The 27,533-nt window shown below is 35.4% G+C and overlaps 1 protein-coding gene across 7 annotated transcripts in view; it reads right to left on the bottom strand.

Annotated features, from left to right (window-relative positions):
• Positions 1-24,441, bottom strand: part of LOC575234 (vacuolar protein sorting-associated protein 13C) — an 86,871-nt gene extending 62,430 nt beyond the window's left edge. For all 7 annotated transcript variants that reach the window (XM_030973326.1, XM_030973329.1, XM_030973328.1 and 4 more), the window contains exons 1-14: positions 24,240-24,441; positions 17,374-17,417; positions 11,522-11,660; positions 6,916-7,023; positions 5,857-6,020; positions 5,319-5,378; positions 4,905-4,985; positions 4,454-4,511; positions 3,910-4,037; positions 3,273-3,379; positions 2,218-2,389; positions 1,659-1,851; positions 980-1,077; positions 377-519 (exon numbers count right to left, since the gene is read on the bottom strand). In XM_030973326.1, the coding sequence (XP_030829186.1) occupies positions 377-519; positions 980-1,077; positions 1,659-1,851; positions 2,218-2,389; positions 3,273-3,379; positions 3,910-4,037; positions 4,454-4,511; positions 4,905-4,985; positions 5,319-5,378; positions 5,857-6,020; positions 6,916-7,023; positions 11,522-11,660; positions 17,374-17,417; positions 24,240-24,339 (1,595 nt within the window). In that variant the 5' untranslated portion in view covers positions 24,340-24,441. The remainder of the gene's footprint in view (positions 1-376; positions 520-979; positions 1,078-1,658; positions 1,852-2,217; positions 2,390-3,272; positions 3,380-3,909; positions 4,038-4,453; positions 4,512-4,904; positions 4,986-5,318; positions 5,379-5,856; positions 6,021-6,915; positions 7,024-11,521; positions 11,661-17,373; positions 17,418-24,239) is intronic.
• Between the last annotated feature and the right edge of the window lie 3,092 nt (positions 24,442-27,533).

Below are 27,533 nucleotides of genomic sequence, written 5' to 3'. Positions count from 1 at the left end.
TATGCGATAAATGTAATTTCATGCATAATATACTATTTACTGAGTTTAAAGACTTCTATTGATCTTATTCATGCATTTAATTGTTACGTATAATTTTAGCTGAATAAGTGATTTTAATGAGAGACTGATACGGTGTTTTCCTTCTATTATTAAACACTATGTTTAACTAGTAATAGATCTTTATCCAAAAGTATGAGGATTGAAAGGCCTCAAATTAAGAACGAACTATTATTATTATTATTATTAAATTAAGGAAAGGCACTGGAAGATCAATTGTTCATACTGTAAAAATTAAGTAAATAATGAATTAGTGAGAAAGTGAGAAAAATAAAATCAAACAAAATCTTCCAATCTTGACTTGGCTGTCTGTGCTTACTTGATGGCTTCGGCTGCTGGCCTTTGTTTGAAGACTGCTCCTAGGTCTGTGACAGCAAGGTTCAAGATCTGTAATTCATCATCATCTTCAAAGAGCTTCACACTGGTTTCTAGCAGCTTGAAGTTGGCATCTATTCCAACATACTGAAAAGGGAATATCACATATTGCAACATCAATCTACCGGTATACAGTATCTCAAGTAAATCTATTCACTTCCACCTTTCTGCATTATTCAAGAATGCACATAATCATGCAAAAAAATAATGGATGAGAATGTAGCACAAATGATTGTTATCAGCGGACTAGCTATGATAAAGCATATTACATAGTGATAAGCCCTCTATATATTACTTAATCTTATTTACTGCATTCATGTTACTTACTCCATTCATGTTATTTACTGCATTTACATGTATGTTCACATTTAGAAAGAGCTTAGGATGATGCTATGGTGTAGAAAATAGTCCAAAATTCCTCCAGAAAAAGGACACTAATACGATGCATGGACGTATAATATGATTAATGTTTCAGAAAGGGGTACAAATATTATTTCTCTTCACAGTGAATAAAATTAAACCCTTGAAACCTAATTTCTTTGCTCACATCTTTGGGTAGTGTAGTATTGACTGAAGTCTCACTGAATCCGATGGCTGCGTAGAGCTTGGCTTTCTCTTCCTCGGTCATGGCATCCTGGAATTTGTCTGGGGAAAGTCGACAAAAAGAATACATTTATTATCAAAAACATCAAATTTCATCTAGCTACACATTATTATCACACCGCTTGTTACACAGCGATGAATCCTTTATAATTTGTTCTGAATACAATCAAATCTTTCAGTTATACATTATATGGTAAAAATGAAAATGGTTACATCCAGTTTTTGTTTATGATTTTGTATTATTCATTAAATCAAATGTGTATAATTCTATCAATTTATGTTCAAAATATAAATCAACAAAAGATTTTACACATACCAGCATAAAATTTAAAATTTAATCCAAATACTGTCTACAGAAAACCATCTTTTCTCAATGACTAAGTACAAAACATGTACAATATTATATTCAAGTACATTCTTATCAATTTTCGTTCTTCTACAATTCTCAATCAGTCTACAAAGAAAGAATTTAATCTCGATGATTTGAATCCAATGTGAGAAATGGCTTCCATAGATTCTGTCTCAAGTTATCTCGTACTTTAGTATTCATCAGGTTTAACTGCATTACACACATAATCACATCAGATGCATCTAGCTTCATATCTGTATCTCAATGAACATACTAGCCATAGATGCTAAGTCATCCTCTTCTGCTTGCTTCTTCTGATCTTTCTTCTTTCCTCCCCACAATCCTCCAAACCATCCTCCGCTTTCTGCTTTCTCCTTCTTCTTCTTCAGTCCTCTCTTCTTGAACTCTACCTCAGCCTGCTGTCGGCTCAGGGTGATGTTGAACACATCTAGTTCCTTCTCCATGTCCTAGGGTGAGAGTATGTACAGGGGGTGTTTCACAAAGGTTTTAAGTTGAACTTATCTCTAAGTTGGACTTAACAATTATGGAAAGCTATAAGCATCTTTGAACATATTTTGTAAAAGTTTTTTTTTAAAGGCATAAAATGTTGATTCAAATTATTCATATTATCTATCTTCAAAGAGATTTCATGTTCTTGATGTGGAATTTATGAAAAGTCTACAATTTTCAGGCTATATATAGCCAAATACTGGCTACTTGAATTACATCAATTGCAACAAATTGTATAGAACAATTACTTCATGAGATCTGAAGTTTCAAATAGTAATCGATTTGGGAATATATGCCCTTTCCTCTGAGGGAATAAAGCATACCTCAAGCTTCTTCAGCAAGTCCTTGGAAGGTTTGTTGGTGTCCAGTTTGTCCACATACAGGTTGATGTAATGCTTGACCAGCTTACGATGCTTGCTGATGTGAGCCCACGACCACATACGATGTCTCCGTCGCACAGTTTCCTCCAAGATGCTGTTCTGAGCATAGTGCCACCTAGGGGAATGATTCACATGAAGTTATCAAAGTGGAATGGGGTAATTTTTACTGCTTGTTTCAAATATATTGCTATATGTACCTTTAGAGTAATCAATATGAAAGGGTATATAATTTTCTGCTGTCACAGGCATTATGCGACATATGCAACATGTTTCAAATAGAGATATGGATGTGTAAGGGGTGTATTCTTACTCCTCTTCTGAATATAGTGCCACACATTGGTAAGTGTTTTTTTTTCAAATATGCTTCTACAGTGAATTATACAAACAAACATTGCTTCACAGTACAAAAGGATTTTTAAATGAAGATTAATAACGGCATGAACAAAAGGCTTTTGAAAGTTGTACTATATAGTTAATCTGACCAGTGTGAGCTCATCATCAAACTGCTGGGTGTAAGAGACAGTCTTCATGAAAACTATACAGAGCTAAAGTGCAGCAACACTTTTGGACAATAATTTAAAAGGGATTGGGTATCTTTGTCTCAGATTCTACAAAAAATCCTGGATTTAGCTCATGCTGCATTCACAATTATAAACCTTTAAGTCAGTCAGGAATCCCATGACGTTTACAAGCCGATCACCCATCTGATTATCAAGATATTTATGATCGGAATTAGAAATTTTAAAAACCGTTTTTATAACACTACAGTCTATTGGGGAAAATGAGTATGGTAAAACCGGTCACTCAAAGATTTTTTACCTTTTTTAGGCACTTCAATATTACACTATATCACAGGTGCTGATAACACGTAGGTTAATGCATTTCAGATTTGGCATTGTTAAACAATGCTTTTAAGTACAAATAAAATATCAAATCAACACACCATAGAGTGAATCTCTATTTTTTTCGCTCACATTCTTCGTCTATTTTAAGCTTACCATTCTTTGGCATGGCCATGAAGAGGAACATCTGGTTTGTACTTCCTGAACGGTTCATTGCGAGTCATTCGTTCAAACGATACAAGCAGCTGCATCACGTCCCTGTACTACAATCACAAACAAAGAAACAAGTCAAGATTATTCAAACAATTGCTCATGAAGCTCATACTGAAAGAAGAAACGTGTTTCCCATCTGCTATTCATTTCCTGCTAAAGTATCAAAGACCATATAAACATACATATCACAGTAGAGCACATATCATATGCAGTAGGGTGTTAAAATAAAAGAAAATCTTTCCTACCCAGTATAGTTTTCCTGCTCAACTATCAAACATATAAATCATATGTTCCATACACCAGTGCACTATACCCACTTGCATGTACATTTGAATAGCTGAGAACTCTTCATTGATTTTCGCATATTGCTATAAATAGAGTCTGCTTTAGAAACAGCATGTCTGAGCTAATAATAATAATTATAATAATAATACTAATCCTTATAATAATAATGATATTGGATATTTTTGTAGCGCTCCAATATTACCCTGGCTCTGCTAGGCTGCCCTTTTTCGGTGCTCACAACATTTTCAAGGAATTCCTTCCTACCTGTATGGGTACCATGACAACATGAACTTACTTGCTTGCGACGGACACCCACTCCAATGCTTTGTATGACCAGATTGACATAGGCTTGAGGGACAGACAGGTTGGACTCTGGTTTGGGGTTGAGCCGTAGCTGGGCTTGTGATGAGATTGGCTCGATCACTGCAGATTCAGAAAAAAGGATTATATGTTAAAAAAGATTAAACACAAATGAAAATAATCATAGAGAAGTGCTCATTCTCTTAAAAATATTTCAAATGACAAAGTGAAAATGTTGTTGACAATATTACATCTAAAGTTAATTGCAACTTGTGAAAAAAATAACAGAAATAATTACTCTGTCCCACAAAGACAGACATTAGTAGAAAATGTATTTGATGGACTAAAAATTTGGTAATGAAATTGATATATTGCAAGTGCTTCCAAACTAGTACATATTTTATCTACATGATCTATGTTGTTTGTAGAACTCATAATAAAACATCTTATTTAGGCTGATCTAGCAAATTAAAATTAGCTATAAAATGTATTATTTTATTAGGAAACAGATTATCAAAATATAAATAAAAAAAACTTACAGTACTGATACCCCTTTGGTATACTGCCTTCCGTACCAATAGAACTCTTCATGATATCCTGTTATAATAAAGAAAACATGGCATTTAAAATCAGTTAAAAAATAAATACATATAGGATTTCTACCACTCAGATACATGTTTTTATTAAATCTTTTCATATCCTACAGAAATTTAACAAAAGTTTATAAATCCCTGAGCTTCCTCTATTAGTTTTTCACATGATCTTTTCTTAGACAGGCAATAGTCTGTGTATTCTTCTTGCATCAATCTCATCTGATTCATGCTCTCAAACATTTATCATCTTTTTTTTTACACATAATAATTCTTATGAAGAAATATGTAAACATTTAAACCAAGGACCATGGCACAGTGTACTTTGACATACTATCGCATCAATCTTCCTTGTCTTTATTGACCCAGAAACACAATACACCAAGTGATGAAAACCTACCAGCATTTCTTGCCTGTCTTTCGTGGTGTACATATCAGATCCCGAGTTAAAGTAGACAGCAAGCGAATCAAGTCGAAGCATCTTAAGAAGAAAAAAAAACATTTGGTGCAAATCAAACGATACTTTGAAAGTACCTGATACATTATACTATATGAAAGATAAATTGAGTAAGCAATATTCCAGAATTTGTGCTCCTACATATTCCAAAAATATAAAAGCATGCATGATTCAACCATTACGCATTAAAATAATATAATTTCAAATAATTTAATAAAAACTTTATGACACATAGTATGTTATTCTGCCACCTTCAATGAGAAACAAATCTCCCCCTTCTCCCTCTCTCTCTCTCCATCCTTCTCTGTCTACCAAAAAAAATCAAGCAAAACAAAAGAAAGAAGATAAGTAGTTTACCTTGTGTACAAGTTGCACTGTTTGGTCCACAACACACGGAAGCCAATTCTCATCTGTTGTCTGAAATGTGAGAGGAAAAAAATATAATAATTTCCAGACAAAGATTTTGTATTTTTCTAATGTACCAGTGGCTTGATATTACATTAAAAATATACATAGGATGTCGTAATAGGACAAGGGTCTTGCCCTGCTACATTATACATTTGAGGTTCATACTGATATTTGTAAAGTCTACAAAGAACTGTTGATCAGCTTTAAAGACTCAAAGATCATTGATCTGCCCTGTGCTTAAATGAATATTATTTGTAAAGCGCTTTCAGAAACCATTCTGGATTTAATTGCGCTACTTTAAAGCATCATATTATCATAATTACTATGATTATATATTTACAACTTATGCTGATATAAGATTAAACCCTCAATAAATGATAACAATACAATATCAAGAGGACTTTTCACAGTTCTCCAGAATTATTCTCTCATAATACAGGCATCCTCTTGAATCATAAATCTAGTTTATTTGGATCATTCTCATTACCTCTAAGGAGATGTTCTGAAGGGTAGCACCGAGGGCAAACGGAGCCTTGGGATTGGTTGTCCTGTCCTCGTACCTGACGTGAATATCACGTATCTTGACCTGGACATTCTTGACTACCTGCATGGCTAGCTTCTCTGCAAAGGAGTCTGCTTTGGGGTCTTTCACTGCAAACAAAAACCAAGGAATAAAGAAAATATATTAATAATAATAACAGTCGGCTTTTATATAATGCCAAATACATCAACGACATTAACACCTGGGTGGAGAGTGGCAAATGTAGATTAACCTCTTGCCAAACTCGAATAGGGGACTCATACCCCGTACCTTGTGATCTGCAGTAGGTTGACTTATCCACTAGACCATAACACCTCTATATTGCAGTTTGAAGAAGATTTTAGTGCATTTGTTTAGGGTTCTCTTTAATATGGACAGAGCATACAGGTGAGAATTGCTCATGCATTTGGGATTTGATGTTCTGTATGTATGACTTTGCCATTTTACACTACAGCATTACAACTTTTCTTTAAAACACAGCAATATGGAGATATTGTGCTATATTATAATTTATTGAGATTATGAAATGGGGATAGGGTATGCCATAATTTATTATGAGTTTACCAAACATTGCTTTTAAATACACAAATTCACCAAAATAAAACAAATGGTATAGTGCACTATCTATGTGATGTAATATTTTATTGTGTGAAGTAGATAAATTTCAATGTACTCTGTGCATTACAACCGATACTAATCATAATCAAGCCTGCTTGTAATCTTAAAATGTGTTGTTCCATTTGTAAATTGTTGCTGTCATGTGCATGTACTTGAAATTACTTTACATACTTTAAATTAGTTATTACACTTCAAATGATATCTTACTAAAGTTCCTATACAAGTTCTTTGGAGTTTTTATTTCATTGGATGCATTTACTTTTCCATATATCGTTTATAAAAATATGAGAAAGTAGAGATGATCTATATGCCTTTTCAGTTGAATGAAAATAAATTTACTTCTGTTTCCCATATTCTGTTCTATGCATCTAACTAAACTGTTTGTACCTTTATCTTTTTCCTTTTCCTTTGTCTTGGCATCTTCCACTCTCTGCAGGGTCCTCTGCTTGGCTTCAAACTTCTGTTTCTTGTCCTTCTCTGCATTGTACTTGATATCTAAGGGCAAACAAAAATACATAGAGAGAGAGAATCCTTACTATGATTCATACACCATGTGTACAAGTATGTTTGCATACCCTGATACCCTGATACTTTATCTGACACTATATCTGAAATACCATACTCCTATTTGCATAATGTTAAGGTTAATAGCTCAAGGTCTGTGCAGTTTCTCAGGGTCTCTGAAGTCAGCTAATGGATATCAATGGCTATATAAAGCCAAACTTTGGACATTTAATAACCATGACCGGTTGTATCCCCCTTTACAGTCCTACAATAGACATTCACCCGACTATAACATCATATTGGGAATAACTACCCCCAAAATTTAGGGGCTGACAAAACACTGCACCTGTGACATTAAAATTTCATAAATGGTTTTGACAGGCAGGGCTCCACACTAGGCTTTTGTGGAAGGGATACGGATTGAACTTTTAAGAGTCTGCATGCATGCATGAGCCCTATGTATACAAACAACAAAATCTTTATTTTTTATTTATTTATTTATTTATTTATTTATTTATTTATTTATTTTTTATTTTTTTTATTTATTTATTTTTATTTTTTTTTTTTTTTTTTTTTTTTTTTTTTTATTATTTTTTTTTTTTTTGGGGGGGGGGGGGGGGTCTGAATTTAGATTTGGGGGCCCATGTGTCCCAGTTGATGTTAGTATCAAGTCCTGTGTTATTGTATATGCTGATCCATGATAAGGGATACATACTTTGAGATAATATATTTGTGAGAAACATAGTTGGACAGCTTATAATGTGACACTTCAGTACTCTTTAATGTGTGGCTTTATCCTGCAATAAGTTCATGAACAGACTTTGATAAAACTTGGTAAAACTGCCTAACCATACACAAAGAGTCTTGATAGCTTACTTAGAAGGTAATCTTAACATAAATATTATTAAGCATGTTTGTCAAACGTGTATTTCCGGTCTTAAACTGGATAAAAGTACTTCTAATGTGCACTTTGATTCAGTTACAATAAAACCACTGTTCAATTTCGCCCAAGTCTGCAGGATTCAGTGATGCCATTCATACTGTTTATCTAATCATTGTGCACACTGGGTATTTCCCAATGGCCGAGTGAATGAATTTTGATTGCATTGAAAGATAAAAACAGAATGTACAAACAAGATAGCAAAGGTAAAACAATCTCAATAGAGTTAGAAGTGTTTGTATAGAACACAATATCTGATTATTTTCATGCGATTCAATTCAAATAATTCATGAGTATACCGGTAGTTCTTGTTCAAAATGAAAATACTTCCACCATTCCCTTGCGGACCCTGTACATGCTAATCTTCAATACAGAGTTACAAACTGATTCCAGACTCTGTTAAAACTTTCAAATACTCTTCTTTATTCTACTGAAGAAGAGTAAAGTAATACAAGCTGCTAAATGGACATATGCACTTCTGTAACATTAAAAAGTACAATTAGGCAAACAAGGTTGAATTATACAAGCATTGTAAAGGATACTACCTGCATATTGTATACCATTAAGGCTCATTAGCTATGTTCCAAGAGCTAATTAGAGCAATAGACTACCAGTAATTAAATTCAACAACTTTATGAATTCATTAAAGGTGAACTCGGTGCCATTACTCTCTTGATCTACAGTCAAAACTGTCACAGTGGCCACTTCTCTATAAAGGCCACCTGTCTATAGTGACCATGTATTTTGTTCCCCCCTCGAGAAAGAAATAAGAACCTGTCTAGAAAGGCCATCATGTCTGCAGTGACCATGCCCTTTCTGTGTTTCCCTTTGGTGGTCTCAATAGATAGGTTTGACTGCACTTTCATATTCTGTATTGCAGATGTGTCTACATTTAGGTAGGTATTCAGTGCAAAACCAAAGATTCTGCATGTTTGTTTGTTTGTTTTATTTCCACTTTTTCATATCAATACAAAGAAACATACAAATGAATATGATAAATAACATGTAAGTTTGACAAAGTTTGTTTCTAGTTTAAATAAAAGTTTCATACTGTTACAAAAGGAAAAAGCAGGAGACCACATGTCGTAAGCGTAAATGCTTGAACATGACCGTGGCCTCTGCCGAGTTAACAAAATAAAAGAACAACCCATGCAACTGCATTGTATTCGATGTTAAATAAGATATAAGTGAAGTGATTAAAAGTGAGCATGGCTGATTTAATTTTGAGTGAAAATAACAAAACAAATTTAGTGAAATATTTCGTGTTGAGAAGTGCATTTGTGCAAGGTGCAAAAAATTTAGCTTGGTGGAACAAAAAGAGACTAATACCGTGATATTTAATTGTGTGTTGGTTTCAGTTACGGGTGATAATATTAAAATGTATGCAGGGTCCATTTCTGTTGACAAAGACAGAACAATTCAAGACATAACAAATTAGATAATTTTTAAATTTCTATGTAAGATCTAGTAAACTATACTGAGTTAACAAATATGCTTTCATATAAGCTTTAAAAGAATAAAGGGAGGTCCTAGTTTTAATATGGTTCGGTAAGTTATTCCAAATATCTGGTCCATGGTGTCTAATTGATCGTAGGGCTAAACTAAGTTTGGGATTATTAAGATGGTAATCATGAGCATGTCGAGTTAAATATGAGTGTACGTTTACATTTAATAAATAAAAGTTTAAGAAAGATGCTGGAAGAGTTTTGGAAGTGTACTTATACATAAAAATGGCAGTTTGGAGCGTATGTATATCATAAACCTTTAATGTTTTTAATTGACTAAATAACGGGTTCGAATTTGCAAGATAGTTAGAGTGTGTACAAATACGAATTGCTCTCTTCTGCAAAAGAAATATTGAGTTTATTTTAGTTTTACTACAGTTTGCCCATATAATATTACAATATGTTATATATGGTAAAATTAAAGTATTATAAAGCATAAACAAAGATCTATCATTTATCAAACATTTCATTTTATACAAAATACCAATATTCCGGGATATCAAAATATTTATGTTATGAATGTGTTCGTTCCAAGACAAATTTGAGTCTATAATAACTCCTAAAAATTTCGTTGATTGTTTTTCTACCAGGGATAAACCATCTATAAACAAATTACATTGTGGTTGGTCTTGGGAGTTAATAGTTCTAAAACGGATAAAATTAGTTTTACTTATATTTAAGGATAATTTATTACATTTAAACCATATTGAAATATTACACAAATCATGATTTACAGTATCAACGAGTGTGTCAATATTTTTGTGTGAGTAAAGTATATTTGTATCGTCGGCAAAAAGAATGTAAGTTAGAATATTTGATGATTTTATTATATCATTTACATAAATCAAAAATAAGAGCGGGCCTAAGATGGAGCCTTGAGGAACTCCACATGTGAGGTTCAATTTTGAGGAACTATTAGAATGATAATAAACATACTGTGTTCTATTTTTAAGATAGTCCTCAAACCAGGATAGAGCAGGATGTGTTGTGGCAGCATGAAAACAGAAATGAACGAGTGATAATTAAGTAATATTGACTGCCTTCTGGGCAATACGACATATATCGCCTGATCCGAAGGTGAGGGTGATATATGACAAGTCGTATTGCCCTAAATTAGGCAGTCAATATTACTATTATTAACCACATCAGACATCTAGAGCAAACAAGAAACTCTTACTATCTTATACTCTTAAATTATGTAGGCTACACAGGGTTTCCTAGCATTAGAAGTTGCAAAAACATTGTCAAACCTGCACTGTGCATCCAGTGTTTGACAAATTTTCGATACACTGCAAACAGTTTGCCTATAGGGTGTGATTGTTACGTCACAATAGAGTTCGTGCAAAGTGCGCATTTTCTTATACGCGATGCGCGATGTAAATTACAGTAGCTGATGCGCGATGTAAATTACAACTGGCTCTATATTATTGCTCACTAGTTTAACACGCATTTTGCCATTGACTTTTCAGATCGGGCTAAAATATTTGTTCATTGGTTTACTGTATAACCATATTGACCGGCAAATTACACACAAAATCCCATTGACTTTTCTGAGCGGGCTAAAATATTGTAGTTTTGTTGGCTTATCCATCAAACCTTGAGGGCAATAACATTTAAAAATTGCTTTGCTCAGATGTCTGATACGGTTAATAATGATGTTTATCAATTATATTTAAGTGATATTTTATCTTACAGTTCAAGTCAGACTAAATGACAGTTCTATTTTCACTAGTATACAAATGAATAATACTGTATAAAACAGGGTGCATAAGGACACCAGAATGAATACAGGCTAAACATTGTTTTGATATAATTCTTCATAGCTATGTTTGCAGATCTCTTCATTACTTTTGTTAATATAAACAAAAACAAAACAAAAATGAAAAGGGTCTACAGCATTACAGGGGAAAATTTGGTCAAAATGTTATTCTTATTTTGTCCCAATTCACTCAGTATAATTTCTCATACAGGCCCAGGGTATACAGACAAGAATCACCTAGGCTCCTTTTCAGTTAACCACTTCAATGCAGATTTTGATTCTTACCAGCATTTGGGGCTGCAACTATGTACAATCCCTCAAGGGTGGCCTCTACCGGAGCAGCATAGATGTTCTTCCAAGGGATCTTGAGGGTTAGCTTTCCAATGTTACCAACCTTGATCTTCACTGGCAGGTCAAGCTCATCCTACAAAACAACAAAATGAAAAGAAATGCTCCTTAAAACCTTGAAATATTAATCCCATTCAGCAGCTTTTCCAGGATGGTGGTATATGCTGTGTGTTGGTATGAGTGCTATATTGTGGAGTAAAATTTTTGCATTTTCACAAATACAGTTGAGTTCAGTCAATTTTTCAATTGCTTGGTAGAAAATAATATGTTGATTCATGGACCTACATGAACTTGAAGCTTCTTTTTGAAGCTTCTTTTTGAAGCTTCTTTTTGAAGCTTCTGCAGAGACAATACAGCACAAAGAATTCTACATATTAAAACCTAAGATGAAATAATGAAACAATAAAAAACTACAAGTATCCGAAATTTCAACTAGTTCTGCATTAAAAGTACTCGGCCTCAAGTTATAAATCACACATAAGGAAAGGTCCGTTTGGCCAGACTAAAGGGCATAAAAACAAATGTCATATGATCACAATATATACATGGTTAGACGTAATACATTTTGGCATGTTGAGAGAGGGATTGTGGCTGATACCTCAGTCACACCACCAAACTGACACCAAACTGCTTCTCGGCAATAAGGGAGTAAATAATAATTTTGTTCAGTTTGTTGTTGTTCGATCTCGTTGATGTGACTGATGTTTGAAAGCTGTAGGCTTCCATACCATGCCTAAGCTAGTGACCTCTGGTTTATTCAAAGCCTGTATCTTAAAGGAAAGAGGTATATATGCAGCTAATCAAGCAGTCAAATTGAAATCCTGGAGCACAAGTGATGCATATACACTCTTAATAGGCCTATCATCATCAGCTCGAGATTGCCAAATAACCAGCTCTTTTAACTATCCTGATCGCAAATTAACCAGTAATTTGTGTCTTCATCAGCCCCCCAGTTGCAATTGGCGGGATATTTGGTCGAGAAAACAACCCAAGAAATCTTGGTCTTGTTTCCAAAATATCCCGCTATTTGGGAAATGGCGGGCTGATCTGTGCCTGTCCGAGCTAGTTTGTGATGACCGTAACGGTCTGGTAAAGACGCAATTTCCAGCTCCAGGATAATACTTTGAGGCTAAAAATAGCAAGTTATTTGGCAAACTCGAGCTGATGAAAACAGACCTTATGTCTGGCATGATCATGAGGTCAATGAAGCTGAGCCTGTCTGAGACTTTAATTTCTAGGGAACTACCATTCCCCAGGCACCATTTTCCATCCCAGGATCTGATTAACATATCATGTCTGGCTGACCAGTTCAATTTATTCAGAATTGCTGTAAGTGTAAGGGTCAGTACTAATCCAGAGTAATTCTCCACAAAAACAAAACTCATATCAGCTCATACAAAAGAACAGTGCAGTAACAACTGGTGCTGTTTCCTTTTTCTTCTATTCTGGTAGGCTTGCTTTGAGATCTATAGTTGCTTTTGTGTCCTGCAATGTTGCCTTTCTCCAATATAAATGTACATTTCCATACTATCACCTTGTGTGTTATGTTTCATGTGTGAGAAATGTATAGTTACTTTTGTTTGTTAATAAATAATAGATTAGTGATACATAACATTATCTGTGCAGGAGTGAACTAATTTGATTGGCCTATTTACGACTCTTCTTTCAGGGACTGCTGGTGTGACCAGTGGTCAACAATTATCTGTTAATACCTGAACTGGTTAGTGTTCGCAATACAGCACAATATATACAAACATTCTATGGTGATTAACCTACAGAACAATAGGTGAGACTATAGAAAAAAATTGAAATACCTGTTATGATAGTTTCTATGATTCTATAAATGTCCCCATTTGACCCATAGAAAGTGATCTCTTCATACCTTTGCCACCTTTACAGGCCTATTCACTGGACAATGTAGGCCTATGTGCCTCCATAAATACATAATTTTTTTATAGACTAAAATACATAATATTTTGGTACGTTTGTGTTCTCATGAATATTTGTGCTTTGCAATTCATGCTTTATCAAAATTGTGTTTGTTCTTAATATTTCTGAAAGACATAACAGAGCAGTGCACAAATCCAAAACTCATAATATCAATGTAATACTATTCATTATGAAAATATGACGCTTTCTCAATATTAAGAACGTTTGATATAACCTCTGATTTTTCTGCATCAATCAACAGCAATTTCTTTTCTAGGTCCATTCTTTGTTGCCCTTTCCCTGCCAATAAAAAACATCAGTCTGCTGTGTCATATTCTTACACACAATCCTAACAATGCCCCAGCTTCTGTCCATATACATTCATCGTTAACGTATCATAATGCTTCATCATGCTTCACCATCGTAGCAATGGATAATCCATCTATGCAGGAGGTCTTCACATCCCTAAACATATATTCACCCCCTTCAATAATCTGTCTTCATCAATATCTCATAGAGACACGTGGCATCTAATATTTACCACCACATTAATCATTATGATTATGTCTACAATACAGTATCACTGTGGCAGCCAGGCCAAGAGTACAATGTGTAGATCTAGCTAAACCAGATAATGTAATGGTATTCTAGTACGCTAGTACACTACTATGCACAATTAAATTCAGGATGTGGATTTCCAAAACTGAAGATTAAAATAAAGTATGAATATTGCTTGCTTGCTTGCTTGCTTGCTAGGTGCCTTAATTGTCTGTTCCAGACATTGGCAATCAAGGTTTTCCATCAACTTCTTTCTCTAATTCTTTGTAATGTGAGGTAACTTCTGTCTCTTTTGGAGCTATACATTCTTCTAATCCCCCTCCCCAGTCTAAGAATCCTATCAAATTATTATTTTTGAAGTACATGTAAAACTTGATTTACAAGTCCCAATTGATGTTTGGGAATGTGACATGTATATTAAAGCTTACATCTAAAAGTATTCAATAAAGGCCCTAACTCCAACTTTCATTCTTGAGTTACAAAAAAAAAAAAATCAAAAATACATCACATTTACAAGGGGTATGAATAATTTAGTTGTTAACTCTACATACAATGTACTTTGGCATAATTTGTATGCAACCCTTGTAATATTGTACTATGAGCCTATCATCTAAATTAGGTGTTGGAAGAGTATAACAACAATAAATTTGGGGCTCATTTCACATATTATTTACACTAAAAGTCATTGAACATAACTGACAGGACATCACACTATATTTATCTAAAAACATTTCAGATAGAATAACATATGAGATTAGTTTCATTCCAATTCTTTTTACTCTTCCAGAACTAAGTATTATCTTTAAAGGCAAAGACAAGTATTGGAAATGCCCCAATTTCAAAAAATGAAATGGAAGCTCTTTATTACCAATCATGTGAAAGAATATGTTTTGACTAATACATGATGATAAAAAATTTGCCGGGAAACCGCCTACTAATTGATATATTAGGTAAATTAGTTTATCTATTGGACTGTGAGAGATAAACGCACGTGTCACGCACGTGTGCGTAGTCCCATATAAATCTTTCTGTGTACAGTGCTTGTAACTTTACGAAGACTGGGCCAAATTTCTTATCATTTTAATGATTCCAGAACTTGCAGTACACACCAATACTTATATGCTAGATGATCAACCTTTTCTGATCGATTCCACAACGTTTCTTTCACAATGCAATCGCATGACCATAACTGGTCTTTATCTTTAATGTTGATCACATTCTTCCCTCATCCCTCTGGCAGAGAGGCTCCAGGTGATTTCAGCCCTTCCCACATTCATTCCTACATCCACATACTGGTATTCTTATTACACGCACAGCATGTCCCAATTGTCTGGCACATATTTGCATCGTGATTACAGACCAGACAAGGCATTACTGAAGGCAGCACACAAACTACATGTATGATACAAATTGTCTACACGTGTAGGCCTTCAATGAAGTGCTTGCACGATAATCTCACCCCTTAATGTCATTGCAGCCTCTTATATATGAGAAAAACTTTCTTTTTTTTAAAATACAAATTATCTATGAGCTATGTTGCATTGTAAGGCTCAAAACGTAGATACTTTCATTAATGTTGATGAGACTGTTTACATTTACATAACACCAGTTCATTTTTACTTGATGGAAAGCAGTTTGTTTGGGTCATTGTGAGCTTTAAAAAAAAATAATGAATTACAAATAGAAATAGAAATTAAAGGTAATTTTCCTTACAAAGAAAATTGATATATATGCAAGCAATCATAAGTAACTACAAATATAAATTGGCATGGAAATCTGAAAACAGGAGAAAACGGTAAACCCTATCACACTATAAATATCAACATCATTATTATCTCTCAGTGCATGTCTACATAAAGCCTTCAAGGCCTAGCTATTACAAGCACTTTAATGCAGGGGAAATTTGTCTACCAGTACAAGTTCTTGGCCTATGTGTAGATAATGCATCCTGGCACAACCCTTCATATTTTATGTAGAAACAATAAATATCATAAAAACCTTGTAACTCTTTAATATTCATTATGCAATTATTATCATATGATATTCATGTAGTATTGCAATATCCTTCTGTACCCCCTCCCCAATGCTCCCTGCTTGTATGTACACAATATCCATCATCCATACTAATAACCGCAGACGTCTGGTAGTACAGTGATACATGTACATAAAGGTCTCGAGACCCTGGAGGGAAAGGGAGAGCGTTGTTATTGATTTTTTCCCCTAGTACCTGGCCTCCGACTACATACACTAGCTCTATACTACCCGCACAAAGATAATTCTTGTCTTCCACACACAAAAGAGGGTTGATTGCAACACAGACCTTATGTAAATTGGCACTACCAGGACAGCTGTTAAATAAAATGACCTTATTTGCGATATAACTAATGAAAATATAATCTTAGCAAGTAGTCTGATTTGAATTAATTAATGTTTGTAACATCTGAAAGCTCTTTTGTTAGATTGTGTGGTAAACTCAATCTATTCTCCAATTTTTGTTCACTACTTTTCCATTATCAAGATGTTAAAGAGACATAATTATAGATGTACATAAGAATATCCCATAAGATTGTTGTATATATATATATATATATATATATATATATATATATATATATATAAGACATTATGCATATATCATGAAATGTAAATACTATAATTCTAAAAAGAGATTGTTATTTTAAAAAAAAGGCCTGCATGAGGTACATCTAAAGCGCACATATTCAATACAAATGCATACAAGATAGAAGCTGCCCAAACATAATATATATTTTTTTTTAATTGAAGATTAAGCCACCTGTAAGCCCAAACCAACTGTAACTCCGATGTATATTGCAGTTTATGGCCAAGACTAAAAGTCATGAAATATTGACATTTTGCCCAATTAAATGTGACATGGAGCATATTTGGTACTGAATTGGAAAGCTGTCTGATGTCTACAGGATGCAATAAATTTCACCTTAATCAAAACAGCTAACAAGTGACTGCTCATTATTCCCTGCAGTAGGTTGATATTATAAACTTACATGTACAATACTCACCCAAGGTATTGTGTGTAGCCTGATCAATATAATTTTTCTGATACAAACAATTCTGATTTTTTTTTCTTTATTCTATTTGTAAGGTATTACATGAATGCTACTTAGCAGTACTATAGGCTAGCTTCCGTTTGTATTGATTCTGATAACAATTGTGTCTTTAATAAATAAAGAAAATGAAAGAAGGAACTTTTTTTTTAATTCACCAACTCTCTTCTGAATTGTAAATTATATTATGAAGAAACAAAAGAGGTAGATCTTAATTACCAGAGCACCTTCCTTGACAAACAGGTTTTGGAGTACAACATCACCTGCAAGGAGAATAAGAAAATGGAAAATAAATTAACAAATTGTGATATCAGTGGTAGCCAACATTTACCTGAAACATATTTTTCCAATCAATCAGTTTTCTTCTACAATGATATGACAAACTAGATAATGACCAGGATGAGAACCGGTTTGTGTGTGTGGGGGTGGGGGGGGGGCGATTAGAGGGGGATAATGTTTAAAAATGTGTGCCATCTTCATTTTTTATTTAGTCATTTTGTTCTCATATTCTTGCACACCATTATAAGTTGGAGCAATAAGATGGAAACTGCTATGATCACTTCAAGCAAATTGATAATTCAGGTCTATGGGAGACAGGAGAGGGGCAAAGTGAACTGTATTAATAATTATGGATACATCAACTGAAATCTGAAATTGCCATGTCAAGGGATATGATTACACTAGGGGAAAAGGGAATGGGGAATCTGATTTGGCTTGCAAATTGATAACTGCTAGAGCAGAAACAATGTATTCGACTGTTAAGATATAATCAACGCTCATACAGATCCTGTTCAACATTGCCTAATGGAACTGGGTGCTTTCTGTATTAAATTTAAGCAGAATATGAGCATTTAGTCATCATCAGAATAACACTTCACAAAAACTGTCTTATCCAAACAGCCCCGCACAGCCGATCCTCTAATCATTCATCTGGTAAATGCAGTACCAGGTAATTTTGTACATATGTACATGTAATTTGACTCTCCATTTCTTTTCAAATACAATTTCATGTTTACCGTTCCATGATGACAACCCAAATCGCCTCCATATCAATGCCAATGGCAATAAAAAATAAACAAGATACAGGCATCCCTTGCCTTTGTACAATCAATTGATGCCTAGGAATTAGTCTACCCTGGGAAAGAATATATAATAGGTGATATTGATGTCGATGTACATACATGTAGGTGCCTTTTCCATGTAAATTTCTTGTGTGGGAAGATGTAAATGCTATTCAACCCACATAAAGGCCTCATCAAATGATGCCAAAATGCTAGCTAATTCCAAATGTGTGGTCATGGTATTGAGTACCAGCTGACCATGTAGACTAGATGTGGCTTAATGAGTTATTCTACAACCACAATTGAGTAATGTTCACTGTGAAAGTACTGTTACCCGATTCACACTGTTCTACAAAAGACTAATTGCTGTATAATTCTGAAATTATCATAAAATAGATTCTTAAACCTACCAATACCATTCTCTAAAGAACTTGAAACATATCAATATATCTTGAAGTGTATCATATAGAATTCATGATGAGCTCCTCTCAACAAAAATACATTTATTATGACATGTTTGTGCTTTTATGCCCATGAGAGTGATTTAACTGCCTGAAAATGCTGAAAGAGAAACTGAACAATACAGTTGGATAATTACAGTATGTATCTTAGATAAAATACTGTAAAAGTAGAAATATTTGCAGTGCATTAATTTTCACAGATTTTGGGCTAAGATTGGCAAGCGCAAATTTTAGAACTCGCAAAAAATATAAGGTAGGGAATATCGATTTCTGCAACCACCAAGTGGACAGTGCTGTCTACCAATATAAACCTCATCAAAAACCTTTTGATCTGGATTATGGTACTCTCCACTGCACTAAAAGTGAAGCACAAGGTCATTTGCACATAATGATGATCAGAAAAAGCAGACAGCTTGAACATCTGCTGGGTCAATTCATAAACATAATGGTACTGTGCTTTCACAGGGGAATGTCATTTCCTGACAGACAGTACAGTAGTGGCTTATATGTATGCCTGCTACTGTAGGTCTACATGTAGATTAACCTTTCTTCCTATCTGGGTCAATACCTGAACATTAAGGCCCGAATTCACAAAGCAAGGTTCGAGCTCAGACCAAGGTTTGAGCTCAAACCTCCTTTTGTTTCGCCAAACCTCCTTTTGTTCTTTACAAACCAGGTTTGTAAAAAACGCGTAAAACGCATCATATGACGTACAAAAACCAAGGTTTGTCGACAAACCTCCTTTGTGAATTCGGGCCTAAATGTAGGAATTAAATGTCTCTATCATTGAGAGAATATAAACACTAAAGCTAGAAGCTTCAGATTGATTATACATTCATTGGCAGTCCATCCTTGTGTTGATGACATGAAACAACCCTTTCCTAGCAAAAGCATAATAAGGAGGTCAGAGTCTAATCCTTTCACTATGTAGACCTACATTGAAACTGATACGTAAAGACCACTCAAGAGAGACAAGAGTGGTTTCGATTCTGTTGGCAGTTGGTCTTTATGTGCAGGTTCCTTGAAGTCACGTTGCAATGAAAATTATTTAAAGGAAACAGGGGGGGGGGGGAGATCTTTGTGGAATGGCAGTCTTTATAGATGACTGCTAAAGTTAGCGACTGCAATATAATCGACATTTTTTATTTTATTTAGATTTATCTCCAAAATTTCACTATTAGTGAGATTTTTTTATTCACAGACATAAAAAAAAAAGTGATATTCTGATCTTGATTCAATTATTGATATTTAAATCTTACTCAATTCTCTGCATGTGAATGCCCCTACAGATGTTAGATAGAAGTAATGTGCAAGAAGATCATACAATGTAGACCAAAGTGTTTTTCAAGATGAGGGCAAGTCCTAGCGACTTAGTGAGACACAAAGGTTAAAAAACTGTCTCTTTATATTATCTACTCTTCAAGAGCACTGGAGCAACATATGACAGATCGCCAAAGGCAGTCAATTATTCAAGGCATGAAATATGAAAAAAAAAATCATATAAATTTGAAAAATTGAAGCAGTGAATGCACTATTTTGTGTTCACTCTTTTAACTTTAACATTCCTAAAAAGCCTGTATGTATGGCAGACATGAGGATTTATACAATGCTATATCAATCTTCTAACAAAATACATTCCAGAAACTCAATTCTATTCATCTCAAAGGGAAAAGAGCTAATACAGCATCAGCCCACACATCTGTTCCAATCCAATCAAACAGTATTTGTTTAAGGGCCACCAGGCCCCAGAAAAAAAGAAGAGGAGAAAGTTGATGAGAAACAGGATTTCAATCTAAGCAGAAATATCACAAGAAACAGGAAAAAGGGGAAAGGCATTTCTATATCATCATTTTTTCCCCTTTGGCATGAAGGTGCTGTCTTATTGAAACATACTGACAAAATGACAACTTGGCATGAGGTTAAGATATCGTTATTGATATCATCATTGATTTTTCCCAATTTATATTTCTTGAGAATGTGACACTTCAAGCTTGTACCTTAAAGTATTCAACAAAGGTCATAATTCAACTACCTGTAGTCTACCTTTCATTCTGAGTAATGACAAATACACAAAAAAACATCAAATTGACAAGGGGTATGAATAATTTTGTTGTCATCTGTACCTTCATTGAATATGATTTACATGTATTTTATTATTTTGGGGGTACCTACATGTATCACTGTGTGCCTTTACCCAACATAATGTACTGTATCTAGAGATAAATAATGTATAAAACTATATAAGATAAATGTTTTCTTTTTCTTAAAATATCAAGAAACAAATACTTTTAACAGGTTGTTATACAGACAAATCTCTAAATTAAACAAAATTATCTAATTTTTTAAATATATATAAATCTGAAAGACGGAAAGAAAAAAAAGCTTTATGCACAAAAACATGATACAATCAATGTCAATCTCTTAGAGAAAAGTAAGTAATTGATGGTTTCAGATTCAAACATAAAAAATACTCTTCATGAATAATAAGTGAGATTATATAAATTTAAACAGCTTCTTTAACCAAACCCGAATCCATTCAACAGCTATTTCAATTTCAGACTGTTAATGTCCCATTTTCCTAAAATATTTTTTCTCTCCAGATTTTGCTGCTTCAACTGAGAGCAACATGTTTTTACCAGAGTTCTCCTTTGCAAACAAATACAATAGATCTATCTCGAATAATAAAAAATTGCTCTATTTGTTCAGTTCCTCTTCAATGTATGCCTTTGGTTATTTGTTTGCATGACTTTCTTCACTTGGATGATTATGTAGAGTAGATATCATCTAGCCTAAAGTCATGTGATCAAAAGAGACCAGGTATTCCTTTGCATATAATTCTTTTCTTTGCTGTCAAGTTCTTCATTATCCAATCCTTTTTAATCATCAACACTCCTTTATTTACTCTAACTAAGCCCCACATTTGACCTGGATTAGCCTGGATCAGCCAGTGTTACTATAGTAGGGATAGTAAATAGCATATCCTCCGTCACCTGATACACACAGTATTGTGATTGCAATATAGGACTGGTACTAATTCTTTAGTCCAGACAAGACATTTGGGCTGTCAATAAACAATCACCAAAAAGGCATGTTTTTGAAGCTTTGTTTATACTTCTAGAAATTCTAGTTGAAATCATTTCCTATTAATACTATGACGAATGTTGGAAATTGTGTTTTCAAAATAATTGGGCTAGAAATATACAAATACCATGAAATAAAGGCATACTTTACAGTATAATGCATACAGTATATAGTCAGATATGGCAAATGACAAATTTGGATTGAGTTATTGGAAGACGGTTTGATGGAGTGAGAAATGTCATTTAACTTTATTTTGAATTATCACATTTTTGGGGTAATTTGTTTTAAAACAGGACTGCACTTCTTGTAGCTACTTACGCCCTCCATACAGCCAACAATGCCAAAGCAGTACCCATTCATCCCCCATGATTCTCTCTTACTTATGTTATTGAGAGCTGATTTGATGAAATAACCACCTGCCAGTGACCATGCAGGGAGTAATCCTGGCCAAACTAGTGCAGATAGACTGGGACAATTCTGAACCTTCAATACCTGTTGTTCTATTTTAAACTTAAAGCTTGGGAAATCGATAAAAGTCCAATAAACTATGGCTCTTGTACCAGCACATGTTTTGGGGGAAAATATAGAGTCTAGGTGATATTAACACAAAAAGAACTTCAGGCCAGAGGGTTGGCCAAATGAGAAATCAAACAGATGCCAAGTTATACAATATTTATTAGTTTTATTATAAATTACACAAGTTAAGAAAATTTACAGTTTTAAACTTTTAAATTCTGCTTCTTAAACTTTCAGTTTCACTGATCATTTTCTTATTCATGTTTGTTTATCTAACACTGGATCCGGATCTAACACTGTCTTTACTACATGCTACAGTACAGACTCATTACCAGAATTGAATTCCAAGACTCAAGAGCAATGAAGACTGAGTATTTTAGGCAGCAGCTTACAAAAACTGCAATAAATTTAATAGACAAAATAGGCTTGATGATAGATCTCTCGAGTTGAGCTGACTACAGGAAAGTACCCAAAATTGAACTGGATATAACTGGGGAAAACCAGCCGATTGTATGTGTGACAACACAGTGCTTTCCGAGGTCAGCCTCTACCTCACTCAACCTCACTCAGCTCTCATTCTCAGCTAGCTCACCAAACAAACGATCCTATAAATCGTGCACAATTTTGGCGACAGTGCTCAGCTCAGCTCAACCAGTAGTAGGAGACCAGCCTGTAGGTCCCGTGACCATTCTCGGGGAACAAAGGTTTGAAAGTGTTTTTGTGTTCCCTGATGAATACCAAACAATTTTGACTTGGGCTGCCCCCTTGAAAATCCCAGGCATTTTTGTGAGGGGTCAACAAAGGTCATACAGGGTAGAAATTTAAATATATTCCAATCGTGTCGATATGCATATCACATTACTCGTCTGGTCATGAGGATTAAAAAAAAGTATAGTTTGCTATACCTCCGACCTTGAATGAGGGCGCTAAGGTCAAAAACGTTGAAAGGTCAACACACTTTTGACTGGTGGTCAAATTTACCAACACAGTTAACCTTATCAAATTTCATATCAAATTACTTGTCTGGTCATGAAGATTCAAAAAATGTATAGTTTGTTATACCTCCGACCTTAAATGAGGGCGCTATGGTCAAAAAGGTCAATGCACTTTAGACCGGTGGTCAAATTCACCAACACAGTTAACATTGTCCAATTCTAATGATTTTATTGTCTTATAATATGTTTTCTGACATGGCAGATTCAACTATACAACTTTCATAAGTAGAAGTGCTTACCTTGACCATGTACATTCAAAATGGCTTCCGTTTCGGTGACAAAACATTTAATAACTTCTTATCCATGGGTTTGGGGGAAATTAAAGGTTATGGCAACCACTTTTGATTTTAAAAGTTGCTTTGTTGAATTTGTTAAGTCAGAAAACATATTATTAGACACTAAAATCATTAGAATCGGAAGATGTAAACTGTGTTGGTGAGTTTGACCGCCAGTCTAAAGTGCATTGACCTTTTTGACCATAGCGTCCTCATTTAAGGTCGGAGGTATAACAAACTATACATTTTTGTAATCTTTATGACCAGACGAGTAATTTGATATGAAATTTGATAAGGTTAACTGTGTTGGTGAATTTGACCACCAGTCAAAAGTATGTTGACCTTTCAACGTTTTTGACCAAAGCGCACTCATTTAAGGTCTGAGGTATAGCAAACTATACATTTTTTGAATCCTCATGACCAGACGAGTAATTTGATATGCATATCGACACGATTGGAATATATTTGAATTTCAACCCTGTATGACCTTTGTTGACCCCTCACAAAAATGCCTGGGATTTTCAAGGGGCAGCCCACGTCAAAATTGTTCGGTATTCATCAGGGAACACAATAACACTTTCAAACCTTTGTTCCCCGAGATTGGTCACGGGACCTACAGGCTGGTCTCCTACTACAGGTACTGACACTGACAAGTGACAGATTCACACACAAGAACGAAAACATGGGACAACTTACCGGACCAAATGCCAAGTTTTAGCTGTGAAGCGTCTAAATTCTCGACGTAAGGACCGAGGAACCTGTTCAGAAGGTCCGCAACAAGGGATTCAAACACCATTTTGATGCTGAATGCCTGTTTTCACAAGGAAAACAGGAATATCGTGTCGGTCTTTTCGGAGAACCACTACTGGTACTAGCAGACACAAGATCAGGATCAATCGAAATGAATCGTCTAAAATTAAACGCGAGGGGGCGCTAAACCAAACTTGAAAGCGTTGTACAATTTTTTTTTTTAATGAGCTAGCTGCAAACATGCATAAGACGCCCCTTTATGTCGGTAACATTTTTCATTTTCAACATATAACGGCAAGCAAGGGCTCTATTTTATTTAATTGATTAAGTTTATTTTGTTTTGCTCGTTATTCTTTGATAAAGGGAAGGTGGAACCAAAACACAATTAAGGTTGGACCGATGTGCACGATTTAAATTTGAAAACATAATTTTTTTTCTTGTACTAGGGTTGGGCTATTCAGAAAAAGATAAAAACGAACTTTATGACCCATTTGGCCAGAACCTCACATTCAAAAATAATTTGATGACAATCAGGCTGCAATGAAACAATGATGGAGAAAACGGAATCAACCTTGACTAGCTTTTTCTAATTCTTGGTTCCATTCACCAAATGTATGGTTATTGTCATAAGCTAAAAAAAATTATCTGAAATATTAATTGGTTGGTAACAGGCGCGGCTCCAGGGGGCCGAGCGGGCCTTGCCTCCCCCCCCCCCCCCTGCAAAAAGAGAGAGAGAGAGAGAGAGAGAGAGAGAGAGAGAGAAAGAGAGAGAAGGAAAAGAAGGGAAAGGGAAAGAGGAGAGAAAGGGAAAGAAAGAGGAGGAAGAAGAAAAGAAGAAAGAGAAAAAGAAGGAGATCGTTCAAATTTATATCAAAGTACTTCCCCCCCCCCCCCCCCATCAAGAAAAATAAGAGAGAAGGAATGAAAGGTAAAGACAAAAGGAAAGAGGAGATAAAAGGAAGGAAAAAAAGGAGGGAGAAAAGAAAAGAAGAAAGGGATATCAGTTGCAATTTTCCCGCCAAAAAATTGTAGTTGGAGGGGGGGGGGGCAGAAGGAAAAGTGACCTGCCTTGGTCACAAAATAATGAGGTGTCAAAATTTGCTCATCTGACCGTGATTAAATGCCTAAATCCCCTGAGCTTCTGGGGGCTCTTCCCCCTGGATTCAATCTAGGGTCCAAAGGCGGGCACCTGGATGCTCATCTGATCGTTATAAAATGCCTAAAACCCCTGAGCTTCTGGGGGCTCCGCCCAAGGAACCCACGTCAATTCGTGACCTGCCAGCGTCACAAATATTGTATAAAAATATGCTCATCTGACCGTAATTTATTGCCCAAAACCCCTGAGCATCCGGGGCTCTGCCCTCTGAACCCAACTAATGGCCCTATAAGGCGGGCCCCTGGATGCTCTATGACCGTAATCTATTGCTTAAAACCCCTGAGCCACTGGGGGCTCCGTACCCTGGACCCCACGTCAAATCGTGACCTGCCAGTGTCACAAATAAGGTATAAAACTATGCTCATCTGACAGTTATTTATTGCCCAAAACCCTGAGAATCCGGGGGCTCCGCCCCCTGGACCCCACGTCAATTTGTGACCTGCCAGTGTCACAGATAAGGTTTCAAAATATGCTCATCTGACTGTAATTTATTGCCCAAAATCCCTGAGCTTCCGCGACTCCGCCCCATGGACCCCACGCCATTTCTCGAGTTGCCAGTGTCACAAAGAGGGTATCATAATATGCTCATCTCCGCCCCCTGGACCCCATGTCAATTTGTGTCCTGCCATGTGTCACAAATAAGGTATCAAAATATGCTCATAATGATCATAATTTATTGCCCAAAACCCCTGAGCTTCCGGGGCTCCGCCCCATGGACCACACGCCAATTTGTGACCCGCCAGTGTCACAAATAGGGTATCAAAATATGCTCATCTGACGGTAATCTATAATGAAAACCCGTGAGCTTCTGGGGGCTCCGCCCCATAGACCCCACTCCAATTTGTGTCCTGCCAGTGTCACAAATAAGGTATCAACATAATATGCTCATATGACCGTAATTAAATGCCTATAACCCATGGGCTTCTGGGTGCTCCATCCCTTGACCCCCGCCGGGTCTTCGCCCCTATAGACTCCACGCCAATTTACGCTACGCTGATCGTAAATACAACCCCCCCCCCCCCCACCCCTACTTAGAGAAATGTTAAGCGGGGCCTGCATGTAAGATTGGGGGTGATGCTGATTTTTTGTTGTCTACCCCCCCCCCCCCCCCCCTCAAACGTCTTTGCTCATTTCGCCACTGCCGGTGTCACCATTACGTACCAATATTTGGCTCTCATACTTTCAAACTTGGCCCGCCTAAGAAATCCTGGATCCACGCCTGGTTGGTAATAATTAAATGATGAAATGAAAAACAGGAGAAAAGGTTAAAACGATCAACACACAAGGGGGTGCCTTTCCCTTTCAAACATTGCATCATCCCAATCACTTTCGGAGGAGGGGCATGGTTTAGTTAGTCAGGGATGGGCGTATATTGTGTTGAATTTCGAAATCTCCCAGGTGTTATGATGCATTATGCACCAATAACTCTGTATTGAACAAAGGAAAGCCCCTCTAAAGTGTTGGGAGCCCCAACAATTTAATGGCAGAATTTCACTTGAATTAATTGTATCATAATACAAAAGATGATGTAATTTAAGACACATTATTTTCTGCAAGGATATTCAAAACAAATGTGGTTGAAGTCGAATATTGAAAATTGATTAGATTTGAAATCCCTCAGTCGCGCAATATATCTTATTACTTTTGAAAGAAACTCGAGTCAGGCCTATACATTGCATATCATTATACAAGGATGGCCTATAGAAGATGCACGTGGTGGGACAATTTATAGCACAGAAGAATTTGATGATGCTCTATACTATAATATGCTTATATGAATGAAAAAAATGAATGGAAGAGGCATGGGGGCAGATTTCCCTTGAATCATCGAAATTTGGTATCTGCCTCTTTACCGTTTCTGGTGCCTCTTATATGAAGTACCTGAATATATTACGATGCTTGTGCATGGTGCAGTTTTACTATTTTATAAAAAATTAATACATTATACTGAAGACAACTTTCATAACCTACTTTCATGCCTAATTATAAAAAAAAGCAACTCTTTCCTGGAGGCGTATATGCATTTTCGGGGACAATGTCTAATATTAGTATGAAATTAGCGGGAACGATCGAGGAGAAAAAGC

Source organism: Strongylocentrotus purpuratus, unplaced genomic scaffold, assembly GCF_000002235.5.
Source record: "Strongylocentrotus purpuratus isolate Spur 01 unplaced genomic scaffold, Spur_5.0 spur5_scaffold_6, whole genome shotgun sequence".
NCBI classification, from domain to species: Eukaryota; Metazoa; Echinodermata; class Echinoidea; order Camarodonta; family Strongylocentrotidae; genus Strongylocentrotus; species Strongylocentrotus purpuratus.
This window is presented reverse-complemented; position numbering and strand designations above follow the sequence as displayed.